At 43.1% G+C, this 18,059-nt stretch overlaps 2 protein-coding genes across 5 annotated transcripts; one reads left to right on the top strand and one right to left on the bottom strand.

Annotated features, from left to right (window-relative positions):
• Positions 1-102: 102 nt before the first annotated feature.
• On the top strand, positions 103-15,233 carry hcfc1a (host cell factor C1a). Of its 4 annotated transcripts, none has more exons than XM_067588228.1 (28): positions 103-265; positions 1,493-1,678; positions 2,181-2,329; positions 3,488-3,648; positions 3,763-3,971; positions 4,845-4,929; positions 5,054-5,160; positions 5,265-5,444; positions 5,551-5,793; positions 5,904-6,052; positions 6,140-6,322; positions 6,426-6,650; positions 7,058-7,162; positions 7,276-7,492; positions 7,868-8,004; positions 8,116-8,263; positions 8,392-8,612; positions 8,884-9,622; positions 9,891-10,036; positions 10,188-10,322; positions 10,513-10,720; positions 11,007-11,282; positions 11,382-11,488; positions 11,596-11,730; positions 11,819-12,004; positions 12,165-12,462; positions 12,578-12,641; positions 12,750-15,233. In XM_067588228.1, exons 2-28 carry the CDS (start codon positions 1,498-1,500, stop codon positions 12,787-12,789), a joined length of 5,034 nt encoding a protein of 1,677 aa, XP_067444329.1. In that variant the 5' UTR covers positions 103-265; positions 1,493-1,497; the 3' UTR covers positions 12,790-15,233. The 4 variants fall into 4 exon arrangements, with proteins under 4 accessions (XP_067444329.1, XP_067444327.1, XP_067444330.1 ...); XM_067588226.1 differs by having other exon boundaries at positions 9,888-10,036; XM_067588227.1 differs by lacking the exon at positions 103-265 and adding an exon at positions 355-455 and having other exon boundaries at positions 9,888-10,036.
• si:dkey-13a21.4 (uncharacterized protein LOC494576 homolog) lies at positions 14,914-17,823 on the bottom strand. The gene is made up of 5 exons (XM_067588231.1): positions 17,328-17,823; positions 16,936-17,062; positions 16,626-16,844; positions 15,291-15,416; positions 14,914-15,182 (listed from the first exon to the last, which is right to left on the bottom strand). Exons 1-5 carry the CDS (start codon positions 17,594-17,596, stop codon positions 15,096-15,098), a joined length of 828 nt encoding a protein of 275 aa, XP_067444332.1. The 5' UTR covers positions 17,597-17,823; the 3' UTR covers positions 14,914-15,095.
• Between the last annotated feature and the right edge of the window lie 236 nt (positions 17,824-18,059).

Below are 18,059 nucleotides of genomic sequence, written 5' to 3'. Positions count from 1 at the left end.
AGAGCACCCAGCGCCGGTTCATTGTGTCAAATATCAGGAACAGTTCATGCGTTAGTGTATGAAGCGGTTAGTGAGCGGGTTCGCCGCCATGTTTGCTTTGGGTGACGCCAGCTCGTCCATCTTCCTCCGCCTCTGGTTGTCAAGAAGATGGCAGCTTCCAGGCAGGCATGAGAGGAAATACTTCTTCACTAAGCGAATGAATTTGGATTATTACCGCAAGATAAGACCACACACCCGTGTTTTTGCGATTACTGCATCGAAATAAGTAGGTAAAACTTGTGAATGTGTGCGCCCTCCGTCAGTTTGTTGTGTTTTGTTGTGGCCCGGCCATTTTTCTTTAGGGAGCCGTAGAAGCAGGCCAGAGACGGCATGAAACACAATAACACTGATGTTTATGCACTTTCACTCTGTTTAGCTGCGAGTTAAAAGTTCTGTTGCAACTTCGTTTGTATCAGGTAACTTATGCATGTCAAAACACCGCGGAATTACATTGCATTTAATTGTAAAAGCCGGCGACGCGCTGACAGATGCTAACGCTGTTAGCTTCGGCAACTAGCCGCTAGTGCTAATGGAGTGCAGCTAACGCAAAGATACGTTTGAACACTAAGACTGCGCTTAAATAACAGTATATTTCAGTACATTATTCGATGGGTGTTAAGAAGCGTGTTTTTCACAACACTTGCAGGTGTTAAAGTGAGCTTAAAACATGTTTTTAATGTTAATAAGTGCGTTAAAGCGCTTCTGGAGAACGCTTAGCTTGCTAGCTACAATATGGCGACTCCCAGAGAAGCATGAAAACAGCCGACTCTTCTTAACGGCTCCAACTGTGGTTTAAGGACTGTGCTGAAGCTGTGTGTGGGCCCGCTACTTATTTGTTAGATTAGGGTTTTTTATTTTAGTGCATTTTTGTGCTCGTGTAGCTGGCTAGCCGTCATGTTTTTGTCTTTTTCAGTCGCTTCCGCCATTTTTCAGACTGGCAGCGGTGTTAGCGGGGGTTTGTTTGGCTGCAAGATGGCTGCTTCCATGGGTTGAATTCAATGGTTAGAAACAACTGAGACACAAACTTGGATGCTAGAGAAATTTCATGCATTCCTCGGCACTTAACTTCAGCGTCCAAAATGCAACAAATGGACTATAAGATAGAAGTTGGTCAGACTTTGAATGTGTTCGTTAACCAAAGTGTTTAAACTGTGAGAGAAGTTATTGCAGCTGTTCAGCTTCTACAGTCGTGAACGGGACGATATCCCGATTACTTCAGGACACACATGATCATTTATCATTCTTTTCATCTTAACTCTTATTATTATCATGATTGTTATTATTAATATTATTATTTTATTTTTTAATTTTATTCATGTTGCGTGTTCTATGTTATTAATACTGTAGCGCTGAGTTTCACTATGAATGAAAAGTACGGCACAAACAATTAACAAACAATTAAATGTATTGTCATTATTATTAGTATCATCATTGATGTTGTATCCTCCGACAGAAGTCATGTCTGCTCCTGGTTCGGCGGTGTCGGTCCTGCAGCCGCGGTGGAAGCGGGTCCTCGGATGGTCCGGTCCTGTCCCCCGGCCTAGACATGGACACAGAGCTGTGGCTATTAAGGAGCTTATGGTTGTCTTTGGCGGTGGAAACGAAGGGATAGTGGATGAATTACATGTATACAACACCGGTAAGATTAACTTTGCATGTGTAACTGTTGCCTGCGGCAAGCATGAGTTACTTAACGCATCTTTTACAGTGTGAAATAATCATTAAATAATTGTACAGAGTTTTCGCCTAACAAAGAGCACAGTTTTATTTCTAAAGATAGATTCGTGATGTGCAAAATTAAATAGCGTATAGGCCTCAGCAGGCCAAGCAGATCCTTGTCTGGTTGAATTTGGCCCCCTCTGCTGGAGAAGGGGCTGTAATGCACGTTAAAAAAGGCGGGCTAAAATAAAATGGATGATGCTGGTTGGTTTAAGCATTTCCTCTGCCCCAATTGCCTGCACATATGACAGACATTCAGTACATCGATTGTGTGTGCCCCCATCCTTAAATGCATATTTTGGCTTATGTTATAATGAATTAGAAAGTTGCTTAGAGGTTATACTAGTCATAAAACTTGTGTTAGAATTTCAATAACTTGCCTATACTGATTCCTCACTGTTATTATTGTTTTAATTTTCCAGCAACAAACCAGTGGTTTATCCCAGCAGTCCGTGGTGACATTCCCCCTGGTTGTGCTGCCTATGGTTTTGTCTGTGATGGCACAAGATTGCTGGTGTTTGGTGGTATGGTGGAGTATGGAAAGTACAGCAACGATCTCTATGAACTACAGGTAATCTGTCTATGGCAAATAACCCCCTATTTTTAAATACAGTTACCCTCACTCCTGAATTGGTCAGATGTGTATGTTAGCTTTATTTGAAATAATTTATTGTAGTTCAAGCAAGCACAAAAGACTAACATATTTAAAACACAAACAAATATTGTAGATACATGGGGTCATGCTCATATTGCAAGATCTGAGCCAGGCAGATATTATCTGAACATTTGCATGACCACATTTGAGCTTCTCTGTCTGCATCAGAGCTTGTTGATATAAGAAAAAGAGGTGTATAAAGTACATGACAAACTCATAGTTTTAATGTTTTGTAGCTGTTTACATATTCTCAGGAACAGTGAGTGTGTGATTATGCACCATGCAAGTCAGTTCAGCTAAAGACAGTTATAATAAGTCTATGAGCACAGTTGAATGAAAACATGAATCCTGATTTGTCAAATGCAGAGTGGGAGGTGTGTTGCATAGTTGTTGGGGTGCTGTTGAGTTTGTTCATTCTGCACTTGAGAGAGTTGAATGAAATGGCCAATGTAGTCCAAAGGTTTCAGTCCATCTCCACCCCATTGTGGAACTGTTAGGGGAGAGAGAAGTAATTTATTCGTATATGATTTGCTCTTAAATTATTCGGAATTGATTTACAAAATGCCGTAATGAGAATTAAGAGGGTTCACTAAGTTACAGCAACCAGCTATATAGTTAATTGCGCAGCAGCTACTTTAAAGAACTACAATAACGTCACATTTCTGGAGGAAGGGGGAGTCTGGAGATGTAATGAAGTTATTGACTGAATAAGTTCTTTTGCACCTTAATTATGTTTAGTTTAACAAAGTTTAATTATCTAATCCTGACAAGTGTCCTATGTACTCCACCAAAAACATGTCTTTATTCTACTTGCAAAAGCTTCACTTGTGCCCTCTGCTTATGTCATAAAGAAGGTATGACCCACTCACATTTTGTTCCCCTAGAAACGGAATAGACAAAATTAATGAATTAAAGCAACATTCAAAATGGGAGTAGTGGGGTAGTAAAAACAGTATATATAGTTTTAGCTGCCGTTTTGACACAAAATCCTAACTATCAAGAGCAGAATAGGGAATGAGGTCAACTTGTGACTAATCAATTGATATGTTATTATAACCATGGTGTCTGCTTTAGGCCAGCAGATGGGAATGGAAAAAGTTGAAAGCAAAAAACCCGAAGAATGGGCCGCCTCCTTGTCCTCGTCTTGGTCACAGTTTTTCCCTGGTGGGCAACAAATGCTACCTGTTTGGTGGACTAGCCAATGACAGCGAAGACCCAAAAAACAACATTCCCAGGTACAGATGTTTTTCTAGCAGGAGCCAGTGGGGCCCTCTTGACGCACGACTGCTTAAGATTATATTTTAACCAGCAACATAAGTGTGACTAATATGTGGGTTTTTCATTCTCAGATACCTGAATGATCTGTACACACTCGAGCTTCGTGCGGGTTCCAGCGTGGTTGGATGGGATATTCCTATCACATATGGAGTCCTGCCTCCCCCTCGTGAAAGCCACACTGCTGTGGTATACACAGAAAAGACGAGCAGGAAATCTCGCCTGATAATCTATGGAGGGATGAGCGGTTGTCGTCTTGGAGATCTGTGGACACTTGATATTGGTAAGTTTCTAAAGTGTAAATGAAAACTAATAGCAGTGTTTCCCCTACATCCATTCTGCAGCAGTGCACCAGTGCTGCAAAATTATGAGTGCTGCTGCTAAAATTTCACACGATAATTAATATCAATGGGCTACTAATGATTTTCACTCACACATTGTGTGAGCACAGTAACACCTTAGTTACCATGAAGTTGTTTTGAGTCATTCTCCCTCTCCTCATTCTTCAAAGGACATCTATGTGAAAGGTATTTTTATAAGCGCATAGCTCCGTTAAGGAATAGGGCAAGTGTGTGCATAGCAAGTGTGTGGAAGAATGAGTGGCAGAAAAGTGATGGTGAATGCAAGCAGAGCAGAGGAAAAGATAATCAATTAGTTGTCAATATGGCAATAAATGTTGCAGCTTCTCAAGACCAAGAAAAGTCTTGTCTGTTGTTTCCACAACTGCTGGAAAAGTGAAGGCAGTTAGCAACAATGGGTTTGCCTAACCTGACCAGGCTCACTTAAGGTGGACCAGCTGTTCTTGTTTTAGTGTCAATCTCAGCTGCTCTTAAACACAGAATGTAGAAATGCCTGGCTGCTCTGCTGAGTTTTTGCTCAGCCACCCCCCACCCCTACCCCAAAGCAGTCAACCTAGTGGAAACACTAGCATTTAATTTATCAAGGCCCTGCTAGCGGCCACAATCGGTCTATACCTAATCAGATCAAAGGAGATTGAACATAATCACCTTTGGAATCCCACACTCAGGAGAGGATAAAAGTTGATGTTTGACAATGATGTGTGTAAATTTGCCTAAACTGTGGTGCTTAATTTATCTAGTTGCATGTCAGAATACATTGATGCCTTTGCTTAAAATCCTACTGTCATTGTCTCCAGATACCCTGACATGGAACAAACCATCAGTAAGCGGCACAGCACCACTTCCAAGAAGTCTTCACTCTGCCACCACCATCACAAACAAGTGAGACAACTGCTGTACCTTGCCAATAACATTGAAAGTTTCTTTTCATCATGTTTGAATTCCCAATAGAAAAGGCTGTGCTCCACAGCAGCCTCTCACTGTGATTAATTTGTTCACTGTGCAGGATGTATGTTTTTGGAGGATGGGTTCCTTTGGTAATGGATGATGTCAAAGTGGCCACACATGAGAAAGAGTGGAAGTGCACAAACACTCTTGCCTGCCTAAATCTCGGTATGTCTGACTTTGTATTTATTATACTGTATTTTACTTGGAAAAAGTTTTTAATAAATTGGACTGCAGTTGTATTCATTTTTACGTCATGTATTTGTCTATAGACTCCATGTGTTGGGAGACAGTGTTGATGGATACTCTTGAAGACAACATCCCCAGGGCCCGTGCTGGCCATTGTGCTGTGGCCATCAATTCCAGACTATATGTTTGGAGCGGCCGTGACGGTTATCGTAAAGCTTGGAACAACCAGGTCTGTTGTAAAGACCTCTGGTACCTGGAAACAGGTAGGTGTGCGGTAACATGTTTATTTTTCATCATAAAGAGTGACTTCGGTGACTCAGGTTATAAAATAGTTTCATTGATGTTAAATTTCTTGTCCTCCACCCCCAGAGCGGCCACACGCCCCTGCCAGGGTGCAGTTAGTCCGTGCCAACACAAACTCCTTGGAGGTGAGCTGGGGCGCCGTCTCCACTGCTGACACCTACTTGCTGCAGCTGCAGAAATATGACATCCCTGCAACTCCAGCTGCAGCTTCGCCAGTCATGAGTGCAACCCCCTCGCAGCCTGTGAACTCTCCAAAGAGCCCCGCACCGGCTGCTGCAGCACCCTCTGCTCAGAGCCTACCACAGACAGGTATTACCATAGTAACTCACTTGTCAATTGTTTACAACTACACCAGGAAGCTCAAAAACTGCAAAAGCACTGCGCATAAAGTCTAATCATTAGTTTCCCTTATTTTATAGCTGTGTTAAAGGTTGCAGCTCAGCAGGCTGCTACAGGCACATCTGTTGTCACAGTCCGCCCCAGCCAGCCTGGGAAATCCCCTGTCACTGTGACATCCCTTCCTCCAGGTGTCCGAATGGTTGTCCCTGCCCAGACCACCCAAGGATCGGTATGAGCAGTTTTGCACAGCATTTTATGACATTTAATATTTGATTAGCTAATGTGTTCAACAACTGTGTACTTTTTCTATTCTCAGCCAATTGGAAGTAGCCCTCAGATGAGTGGCATGGCAGCTTTAGCTGCTGCAGCAGCAGCAACACAGAAGATCCCGCCCTCTTCTGCAGGCACTGTCCTCAATGTTCCTGCAGGTGCCACCATTCTCAAAACCGTAGCTGTTTCCCCTGGCACAACCACAATGAAAGTGGCATCTCCAGTCATGGTACAGATCTCACTAAATGGCCTCATTTGTGTGCATTGCCTGCAAAACATTTTGTGCATTCAGCTGTAACAAGTCAGTTGTTAAAATAATTTTGTGCTTGTAGGTCAGTAACCCGGCAACACGGATGCTGAAGACTGCTGCAGCCCAGGTGGGCACAGCAACTGGGTCCTCTCCCACCACTACCACCAGACCCATCATCACTGTGCACAAGTCTGGTGCGGTCACAGTGGCCCAGCAGGCCCAGGTGGTAACCACTGTGGTGGGAGGAGTCACCAAGACCATCACTCTGGTCAAGAGTCCCCTCACCATGGGCAGCAGTGGCACTCTGGTAAGAAAACAGGAAAACTTTTGTGGAACAAAATGATACTGGAACACCATATTCAGAGCACCCTTTGGTGCTTTCACGCGCATGCTGTAAATCATGGGTTCTGTAAATTGTTTTTTCACACTTGGTGTGTGCATTTTGTTTTTTATGGCTTGTCACAAGACGGTGACAACATGTTCTGAACTTGAACCACTGGGGGAGGGAGTAAAGGTTGGCCTGCAGTGACTGTTGGAGAACTCTACTAAGAAAACAGGGAGCATGATGTTAGTGATCTGCATGACTGTCAGTCAGCTAAGCTGGAATGATTCATAGAGCCACCGGTTTAGTGGTCCACCTTTCCGCTGAACTCCCTGTGCTGTCCGATGTTTTCTGGTGACTCATGAACTTGAGTCTCTCTCCTATGTCGGCAGATCTCCAACCTTGGCAAGATGATGTCTGTGGTACAAACCAAGCCAGTGCAGACATCAGCTGTCACAGGCCAGGCTTCCACTAACCCTCTCACACAGATCATACAGGTCAGCTATCTGCATGAGTGCAGGAAAAAAACAGGAGGTTGCTTAAAACTCCTGAGACAGGCACCAGATGTCTTTCTCTAGATGGTTTGCATAACGTGTGCATCTCTCCCCAGACAAAGGGTCCCCTCCCAGCCGGCACCATTCTGAAGCTGGTGACATCCGCAGATGGAAAACCCACAACCATCATCACCACTTCCCAGGCAGGAGGCACAGGAAACAAGCCCACTATCCTCAACATCAGTGGCGTCTCTCCTACCACTACTAAGCAGGGCACCACAATCATTAAGACCATCCCCATGTCGGCCATCATGACCCAGCCTGGAGCTACAGGTCCAAACTCACTGAAGTTTACTGTGTTACAACTACATATCCCAACAGCCTGCATATTTGGGATTGACATCAGCACTATAAAATTAGTGATGACGTTGTAGATGAGCATCTGGATCAAATGATTTTCTGTGTTTTGTTGTTAACCTGGTTAGTCTTTCAGATTAGTGGTAATTGCATGCCACAAAGGCAGTAGTGATGACATAGTCTTAAGTTTGATTTTAAAATTGTTTTATGCATTGGCAATTAGCAGGGATGAAAACAACAGTGAGTTAATTTGCAGGTGCACATTAACTAAGGTCTGGTATTATGGTAGTGTGTCCTGTGTTGATATAAGAGATGTAAACTAATTTTAAGGCATTTGTGCTGTTGTCACAGGTGTAACAAGCAGTGCAGGCATGAAAACGCCTATCACAATCCTTACCACAAAGGTGATGACCACTGGAACTCCTGGTAAAATCATCACCGCAGTACCCAAACTTGCCACTGCAGCTGGCCAGCAGGGACTGACACAGGTAAACTCCATGTGTGCACCAGCCTTTGTAGATATAATATAGATAATAGAGCACTTGTGCTGCCTTGTTTAGGTTGCACCTGAGGAGACTAACCCTGAGTTGTGTCTGCAGGTGGTTTTGAAGGGCGCTCCTGGGCAGCCAGGAACTATTTTGCGCACCGTGCCCATGAGCACAGTAGGTGGTGTTCGACTTGTTACACCAGTAACTGTGTCTGCTGTTAAGCCTGCTGTCACCACCCTGGTTGTCAAGGGGACTACTGGTAAGAATAATCATGTTCTTATCTTTATCAAGTTTTTATTGTTGAGTGATAACATTAACACAAATTTTGTTACATATGTATTGAGGCTTTTTTCTTTTTGACTTTAATGCTACTTTTCTCCCTTCTAGGTGTCACCACTCTTGGGACAGTCACTGGTACAGTCTCTACTAGCCTGGCTGGGGGCACCGTGGATAGCTCCAACGCATCTCTGGTTACCCCCATCACCACACTGGGAACCATCGCTACCCTGTCCAGCCAGGTCATCAGCCCATCTGCGATAACTGTGTCTGCTGCCCAGACCAGCCTGACTTCTGCCTCCACACTGCCCTCCTCCACCATCACAGTGCAGGTGAGACCTAGCAGCTTATTGTAGTCATTAGAACATGAAATCATTTCATCAGTATGCACCATGAGCTTTCATTTACTACATTATGTCTCAACCTGAGAAAAGGACTGCAAAGGTTTGGGCATTTCTGTAACCACAGAACAAGGAGAGCCGCTGTTAGGAAAATCTGAATGACATCAAGAGAGGGAGAGTAAAAGAATTTATTGACTTTTTGAGTATGAAACATGCTGTGTGATTCATAGATTGCTGAAATTGCTTTGCATTCCTCACCCAGAACCAGCCTACCCAGGTGACTCTGATTACAACTCCCAGTGGTGTAGAAGCCCAACCAGTGCAGGATTTACCAGTGTCCATCCTGGCGTCACCAACCTCTGAGCAGCCCAGCTCCACCGAGGCTGGAGCTGCTGGAGAGGGCTCCGGGACTGTCACCCTGGTCTGCTCTAACCCGCCCTGTGAGACCCACGAAACGGGAACCACCAACACAGCCACCACCTCCTCTGCTACAATGGGAGCAGGGCAGGTGTGCTCGAACCCACCCTGCGAGACCCACGAAACAGGAACCACCAACACAGCCACAACGGCATCTTCGAACATGTCTGTGCCACGCGTGTGTTCCAACCCGCCTTGTGAAACCCATGAAACTGGGACGACAAACACAGCTACCACAGCATCAGCTAACATGGGCGGAACTCAACAAGTGTGCTCCAACCCACCCTGTGAGACCCACGTGACGGGCACCACCAACACAGCCACTCAGGCATCTTCTAACATGAACGCAGGCCAGACTGGCACCGTGCAGAGGGTGTGCTCCAACCCGCCATGTGAAACCCACGAGACAGGGACCACCAACACCCCGTCCACAGCAACCTCCAGCATGGGAGGAGAACAGACCAGCACAGCGGCAGGCGTGGTACAGAGGGTTTGCTCCAACCCACCCTGTGAAACACACGAGACTGGGACCACCAACACAGCCACCACTGCCACCTGCAGTATGGAGACAGGCGAAGGCACAGGTAAAGCCATATGTACTGTGTTATTATCAACAACAAGCCATTATACAGCATGAAGTAAGTGATTCTGCCAAAATTCAGTCTGCAAAATCAGATCAAGGTCTATCATCTCATAATTTGTTCTTGCCCTTCTAACAGAGACACCAAAAGTACTTTCACATCCACATGTGCTGATTTGTCACATGGTAGATGCTTGTGTTGCATCAAGGACATGAAACAAATTTATTGGTTTGAACTCAAGCCTAAATGATGATTTTGTGTCTATCAGCAGCCCAGCAGACAGAGGAGGGAGCAGAAGGCACCAGCAGCACAGAAGTGGCCTCCTCCACTGCAGCATCTAGTCTGGTTACCACCACCCAGGGCAGGGCCATCACTACTGTCACTCAGTCCACACCAGCCCCCGGACCCTCTGTACCAGTAAGAATCACACTCATTCACTGGCGGAATTACTAGATCGTCTAAACTGTTCCCAATTAGTGGTAATCTCAGCGCTGCATGTCAGAAACAGACTGCATAATGTAAGAGAAACATGACATCTTAAAAATGTTTCATCTTTGTTTCTCTCCAGTCGATCTCATCAATCACAGAAGGGGTGAGTACTGCTGCCAGCTCCACAGAAGAACCCATGCAGACTGATGAGACAGCATCAGCAGAAGCTGCACCTGCAGAGGAGGGACCCGCTGCCATGGAGACACAAGCAGAGGTAAATACAGTATAGTGTCACACAAAGCCAGTCTTAGCTCTGCATTTTGAAATTCTTTTCGATCATTTTACATTTTTTATAGATGATCAAAAATGATCATGGCCAATTATTTCAGATTGTACTTGTAATCATAAATGTAAAATGCAGTTTTTGCTCTCGTTTGATGGAAATGCTTTAATATGTTTATCAGGGAGAAGCAGCAGCAGCAACAGCCTTGAACCTGCCCTCAGAGCTTATGTCTGAGGGTCAGGGAGCCACACTGATGGTGACGGGGCTGTCGGACGAAGAGCTGGCTGTGACTGCAGCAGCAGAGGCAGCTGCTCAGGCAGCAGCGACTGAAGAAGCTCAGGCCCTCGCCATCCAGGCTGTCCTCCAGGCCGCTCAGCAAGCTGTAATGAGTGAGTTCAATCATAGTTTTGTACAGACTTCAGACTTCACTGCACATTTGGTTTTTCTTTGATTTTAATATTGAGTAAGATCTGACTGTAGATAATTAGAAAAGACATGGCAAGATGAGGATTGCATTCTTTTACTTTCAAACAATTAACAATTTAGAATAGTCCTCAGAAGAACAAGAAAACAATTTACCAATCGTTAGTGTTTCCAAATCCAAAGTTTTGCAGTTTCGAAAGAAGTTGACATACTTGTTGTATGTATAAACTCTAAAATTCTTTCTGTTTACAGATGAGAGTGATTCAGCTGGAGAGAGCCAGCAACCCACGAACATCCCTATTATGTTGACCCAGCAGGAGCTTGCAGCGCTGGTCCAGCAGCAGCAGCAGCTGCAGGAGGCTCAGGCTGCTGCCCAGCAGGGCACCGTAGACACAAGCTTACCCACTGAGGGTCTTGCCCCTGCTGACAGCCTCAACGATCCCTCTGTCGAGAGCAATGGTCACAACGAGATGGCTGCCGCAGTCACTAGTGCTGTGGCGTCCCTGCTGCCACGTACCACAGCTGAGAGTAAGACTTTGTGCTTTTTCTGAGAATTACTTTGGATATCTTGTAAAAAGAAAAAAACCCTATATTGACTTTTTTTGTTTTGCACCTCCTGCTCCACAGCACTAGCTCCATCAAGTACATTTGCACCCTCTGTATCAGTGGCAAGTCCAGCCAAGCTGCAAGCAGCAGCTGCTCTAGCAGAAGTCGCCAATGGTATTGAGGGAGAGGTAAGTACTTGAAGTATTACTGAATCTCTGGCTGGTCCAGTCAAGTTAAAGAGAAAACAAAAATGGGGAATTTTAAGCTGACCGTGTATTGTTTTGTGTCCGTACAGAAACAAGCCCCGCAGCCAACCCCAGTGAAGCCTGTTGTAAAGAAAGAGAACCAGTGGTTTGATGTTGGAATCGTTAAAGTGACAAATATGGTTGTCACCCACTTCTATGTGCCAGCAGATGATTCTCAAGGAGATGTAAGTGTCTCATGAGGCTCCTTTCATGCTTAGATGACTGTATGTTGATGTGCTCAGTGTATCTAATCTCTTATCTTTTGTTTGCTAGGATGACTCTGGCATCATGCCAGACTACAGCCAGATGAAGAAAATGGAGCTGCAGCCTGGAACAGCTTACAAGTTCCGTGTTGCTGGAATCAACGCTTGTGGTCGTGGAGCTTTCTCAGAGATATCTGCGTTTAAGACTTGCCTACCAGGATTCCCAGGGGCACCTTGTGCCATCAAAATCAGCAAGGTAAACACACTAGCAAAGCTTTTTTTCCACTTTGTTTTCCTTTTTTCCCGTTAATGATTTGACACCAAGTTATGTAACCCCTACTGAGAATAACACCAGCTGTTTTCATGATTAATGATTTCAGGCTTTGACTAATATTTGTTTTCTTGTCCCCCCACAGAGCCCAGATGGTGCCCACCTGACCTGGGAGCCACCCTCGGTGACATCAGGGAAGATCATTGAGTACTCTGTGTACCTGGCCATCCAGAGCAACCAGACAGCTGAAGCTAAGGCTTCCACCCCCGCCCAGCTAGCCTTTATGCGCGTGTACTGTGGACCCAACCCCTCTTGCCTGGTGCAGTCGTCCAGCCTCTCGAACGCCCACATCGACTACACCACCAAGCCAGCCATCATTTTCCGTATCGCTGCCCGCAACGAGAAGGGCTACGGTCCTGCCACCCAAGTTCGATGGCTGCAGGGTGAGCAAACTATTATTCATTAGTACTACTACGCAAATATAATATAATATAATAGTAAGTGAGCATGGCATCAATACATAAAAGATATATTTTTAACCATGTTTCTGTTTTGTAGAGTCCGGCAAAGATGCTGCCTCTGCAAAACCGGCCCCCAAAAGACCAGGCACCTCTCCTGATACGTAAGTACTGTATTCATGTGTCATACTTTGCACACAGGCCAGAGATGAACTTGGCACTGATGAATAAAACATGCAATACTTACTCTGGTTTTATGTGTGCTCTTGCAGTAAGGCTACTGGTCCAAAGAAAGCAAGGACGGACCAGTGAGGTTGCCCAGAGACCCCTCCCAGTCTTTTGTCCTTTTTCCACTTGCTGTCCTTTTATCAGGAAGACTGACCTTCACCCCTCCACCTCTTCATCTTCATCCTAATCTCATCCTCCACCCTCAAGTCTCAGATCAAGACAGCAATGGAGGCAGAACAACCGTATGAAGCCGAGATGAAAGTCAATCTGAGAGATGTTTCTGTAGATAAAACCCTCCTTCCTCCTCGTTCTGTTGGTCGTACTATTTTTAGAGCAACACAAACTTAGAAGCACATTATCTTTTTCAGTCACATCCCCTTCCATCCTTTTAACATCTATTTTTGGCTTGTTTCAGTAGTTGAGCAGTATAAAGAAGCATTTACATCTTTCACAAACTGGGAGCCAGCCTGAGCGCAATGTTACCTTTTTTTTTGTCTTTTGTTTTGTGAATCCTGGGGGGATGTAGAGAGAGACTACATGAAATGATGTACAGTGTTGAAAAAAGGCTGTGGAGGCATTAGTCTAGAGGAGAGGAAAAATCGGTATGGAAACAAATAAAGCACTTGTCCTCAACGAAAGAGGACATAATTTTTTCCTTTCTTTTTTTGCTCAAAACAAATTTGCTTCATCAAGAACCAAGTCTGTACTGTCGTTGTACTGGACTCCAGTCTCCTGGTAATGTCATCACTGTGCGCTTTTTACCCCAAGATGAGGACTGGTGGCCGACACTTTGAAGTGGACAAAAAAAAAAGAACGACAAAGGAAGAGATTTGTAGAGAATGAACGACAGACTTTGCTAGGACTGAGACTTGCAGCACACACAAAAAAATCTTGCAAAACCTTCCCAAAAAATTAGCAAGCAATGACGCAGAAGATCTTTTGTGTAGTTTATTTTTGTATTTTTTAAGCTTTTTTTTTTCCTCCTGTGTGTATGTGTATGTTGTGCATTTTTAAAAACATCACTTTTTTTAACTGTTGTTCATCCCCATAGTTTGTGTTCGTGGGAAGATGGGTGGCTGTGTTGAGGTTGCCACTATATTTTTAAAAATCTTCATTCAGTTGGTCGTATGTTCTTGTTGTTAACAGACGGTAATGAAAGAGAGAAAGACTTTTGTATTTGTTCCAAGTAGAACCGCAGAGGTTATAGGACTGAAGGGAACTTTGAAGTGGACCCAGGGAGAGGAGAGTTTTTACTTTTGTTTACTACAACTTATTCAATGCTTGTGTTTCTTTGTTTGCCAAACATGGAATTTCACGGTGTATGAAGAAAACAACATCAGATCTTTCATACTTTTCCCCCTTAACATCCCGACCAGTTGTCCTACGCTTTTTATGCTCATGAATGTGGTATCTCACCTCTTCTTTAATTTTTAGAATGGCAAATTATATTAGTAGACATATTTTCCCTATCCTATTGATGTATGTGAATCCATTTAATAAATTTTAATTTTTTTCCTTCCACGGCTCTGTATTTCAGACTACAGATGGTGTGCAAGCTAACTGTGATGTGTTAAACCCGTATGTCTTTGAATGGGGATGTCTTGGGAAAGAAAGCTTACATAGCCGGAGTGTACTCACTTGTAAATTAGTTCGTTCATAGAGCAAGAATAAAACAAACAAAAGAAAGAAAAAAAAAAAACATCTTGGCCTTTTATATAATTACCTGTAACAAACTGTTTTTACATGTTGGTCATCTCTTGATTGCCTTTTGTGTCTTTACTTATAAAAGAAACAAATATATATATATAAATATATATAGTCTCCCTGATTGTTCTAATTTGCTTCTGTCGAGCTGATTCACTGTAGGAGTCTGAATCACTGCTAGAATCATTACAACACAAACTTGTACAGGGAGGATGTGTCTGACTGGACATGAGTGTATATCTACTTTGTAAGGGCAGATTCAGTTGTGATGGTAACGGCCAGGAAGATCAGAGCCAAAGGTCTCGCTTGCCGCCTTTTTCTCCGGCTCGCACCTTGGCTTATGTTTGTGGTTTTCTCTCCCGATTTCTTTCTAGAAATGAACTTTCTCTTCATATGCATTCATAATTTTGTGCGTGTCAGTGTGTCTGTTGAACAAAACTAGACATGCATGCAAAAGCAGTGTATTTTAGTAGTGATGCCTTAAGTTAGACCATAAGCTGAAGGTTCTCAAAAAAAAAAAACATTTAATGAGTTTGTTCCTCTCTCCATGTGGTATACAATTGTGTCCTTTCCTTCCACAGTACCTTTGCTGGGTCACTCTTTTTGCACCCTCGTTAGATAGGTCATCATCAGCAGTGCCGAGGTGTCTCTGAACTTTCCCTCCCACACTGGGATGAGTGCTGCTCTCAGCACTGACAGTCGTTGCGAGTTTCTCTCAGCTGTTTGCAGGTTATCTGGAAATGTCCTGTATTTTCCAATGTGTGTTTTTTGTACTGTAGGGAGTAATGTATCTTTTATCATCAAAAATAAACATGTTAAACATAGAGGGATGTTGTGTCTTTCCTCTCTTCACTAGAAAATATAAAGACTGACTGAATCACCTGTTGCAATCCGCTCTGTGCTGCTCTCAGGAAAGGCTTTTCCACGTCTAGATCCGCTTTGGCGCTTCCTTCAAAGTACTCCGCTCCTATTTCCTCACACCACTGCAGAGCCTGTTGGCGAGACACCTGCAAGGAGAGACAAACAGCAGATAGCACATCATTAGGGGAAAAAGTAACCACAATCTCAAGTCATAAATGCACTGCAAGGATTGAAAAGTTATAAGTTTTACATTCCAGTTAAAGTGACTGAGAAACTTTTTCATGTGCTTTTTTTGGGGTACACTCTGAATCCATTCAGGCCTCTTTGCCCAAAGTAGATTTTTAAAAGGCAACAACCTCAGAACAGTTGGTGAAGTTTGTTTAGAAAAATGTGACAAAGCTTTCCTCTAAAATCAAAAGGTCACTTTGGGAGAGCAACACTGAAGGGTAGTGGGACTGGTTCTTTGGGTGTATTACCTGGATAACACATTGGACCTGCAACCATTGTTTTCATTATTGACAACTACTTTTTTCAATTAATCAATTAATCATTTAGTCTATAGAACTGTGAAAAATGCCTGTTAAAATTTCTTAAAGCCTGAGATAATGTCTTCAAATGTCTTGTTTAATCTGACTCAACAGTCCAAGACCCAAAGATATCCAGTTTACAATGATGTTAAAACACAGAAAAGCCTCACATTGAAGAGAATGATTAGAATTAAATCAATTATCAGAATAGCTGCTAATTCATTTTTTGACTTTGTGTTCAGCTCTAGCTATGACTACATGTGAGTAGCACCGAGTCAAACTCAGTAGCAAAGCATCTTCAGTTTGTCCTTGATTTCTAAATTATATCATATGACCAGTGTGACTGAGTCATGAACGTTTCACATTATTATACTTTATGTACATACATCATTGTCTGTCATGCCCAGAATTAGACAAATGTGTATTTTATTTATTTTAGCTGTTATGAAGCCAAACATGCTGTGTGTTATTAACAGTCAGTTAGTCACAGTTACATGTTAAACTTCTAAAACCTGAAAAATCAATTCTACTCACATTTATTTGCCAAATCTGGTTTACTAAGGATTTAAAGAGTTATATCAGTCTGGATTTCACTGGAGCGCAGACTAGAAATGCCTTTTATTTTTCCTGACAATAGTTCTGTCTGAAATAGTTATTAAAGCAGCTATGATCAATATTTTAATATGACTACTTGTATGTGATGTGAAAGGAGTTGCTCATAGAGATGAACTGCCCAAAAAAATCTAAAAAGCTATTATAGGTTTAATATCAGCTTTCAAAAAAACACCTACTGAATACTAGTACATCTGATCTGAGTGTTTAACTGACCTCCCGGTTGCTCAGGTCAGTTTTGTTGCCCAGTACGATGAAGGGGAAGTCAGATGGGTTCTCGGGCTCACCCTGGACCAGGAACTCCTTCCTCCACTCCTCCAGGGCGGAGAAACTGGTCCTGAATGTGACATCAAACACCAGCATGCAGCAGTGGGCTCCTCTGTACAGAGGTGTGCCCAGAGACTGGAACCTCTCTGTGCCTGCTGTGTCCCAGATCTGACACACATAAACAGACAAACGTTACATCCGCTCTGTAGACCAGGTTAGGTGTTATAGGGAGCATGTGCCAGTGTCCTTGGTGACTTACCTGCAGTGTGACTGTGTCCCCACCTATGTTTACTGTTTTGGACAGGAAGTCAGTCCCTATGGTGGACCGGTACATGTTGGTGAAACGATGATTCACATATCTGTTCATGAAGGAGGATTTTCCCACCCTGAGTAAACACACACACACACACATAAAGGTATAACACACTCAAATCTCATACTTCAAATGACATTTAACATTCATCCTCTATCTCACTGTGCTGTTAAATGGCTAACTTTTACACTTTTGTCCATTATAAATGATACACCTCTGATTTGTAGCCTAAATCAAACAGGCGCTGTAAATGAAAGTGAAAGAACTGTCGACGGAGCAGTAAATCAAAACTTTTCAATAAGTAAAATAATTAAGATAAAGAAGCTCGTTGTCTTTACCCGGAGTTTCCTATGAGGATTATTTTCAGAGTGACTGGGCTTTTTCCTCCGCTCATGTTTAGATTTGCTTCCAACCACCGAGCTTCAGCTGCAGCTGCCTTCAAGTACTCCTCGGAATTTTGCCACTCACCAAAAGTTCTTTTCTTTTTTCTCTCTCTTTTTTTTTTTTTTTTTTTTTTTTTTACAGTAACCGAGGATTTTAGTGATACTGAGATCATGAGTCCAAGTCCACCAACACACCCATCTGACCAGACACCAAGAAAGTCCATGGAAAAAATATATTAACGGTTCATTGACTTTTCATGCAATCAATGCTATTTATTCAACTTTTCAATTATATTTTTTCAAATATTTTTTTTCCCAACTTGGAGGTCAAATGCTGTTTTGAAGCTTTTCTTTCATCTCAGGAATAAAATTGTTCATTTTAGAAATCAAAGTGTCGAAGCTACCTGATATTATCCAGGTGCTACTTTGCGTTTTGTTTATGTTCTCTATGGTTGTAACAGCATTTGAAGGCAGCATGTGACAGCTGCTTTGTCTGGTTGGCACATTTCTGACCTCTGTCCTGCCTGAGTCACAAACCAGGTCAGCTGATTTCTAGAAATCTTTCTAGATTTTATTCATAAACATACTTCTGTAGTTCATCGTAAAACAGTTCCTGAGACTAATTCAAATTTTAAAAAAGAATGAACCTGCAATCTATATCATATTGGATAGTTTCTGTATTCTCCA

Source organism: Thunnus thynnus, chromosome 4 (assembly GCF_963924715.1).
Source record: "Thunnus thynnus chromosome 4, fThuThy2.1, whole genome shotgun sequence".
Lineage (NCBI taxonomy): Eukaryota > Metazoa > Chordata > Actinopteri > Scombriformes > Scombridae > Thunnus > Thunnus thynnus.
The sequence above is the reverse complement of the archived record's forward strand: the minus strand, read 5'-3'. Positions and strand labels throughout refer to the sequence as shown.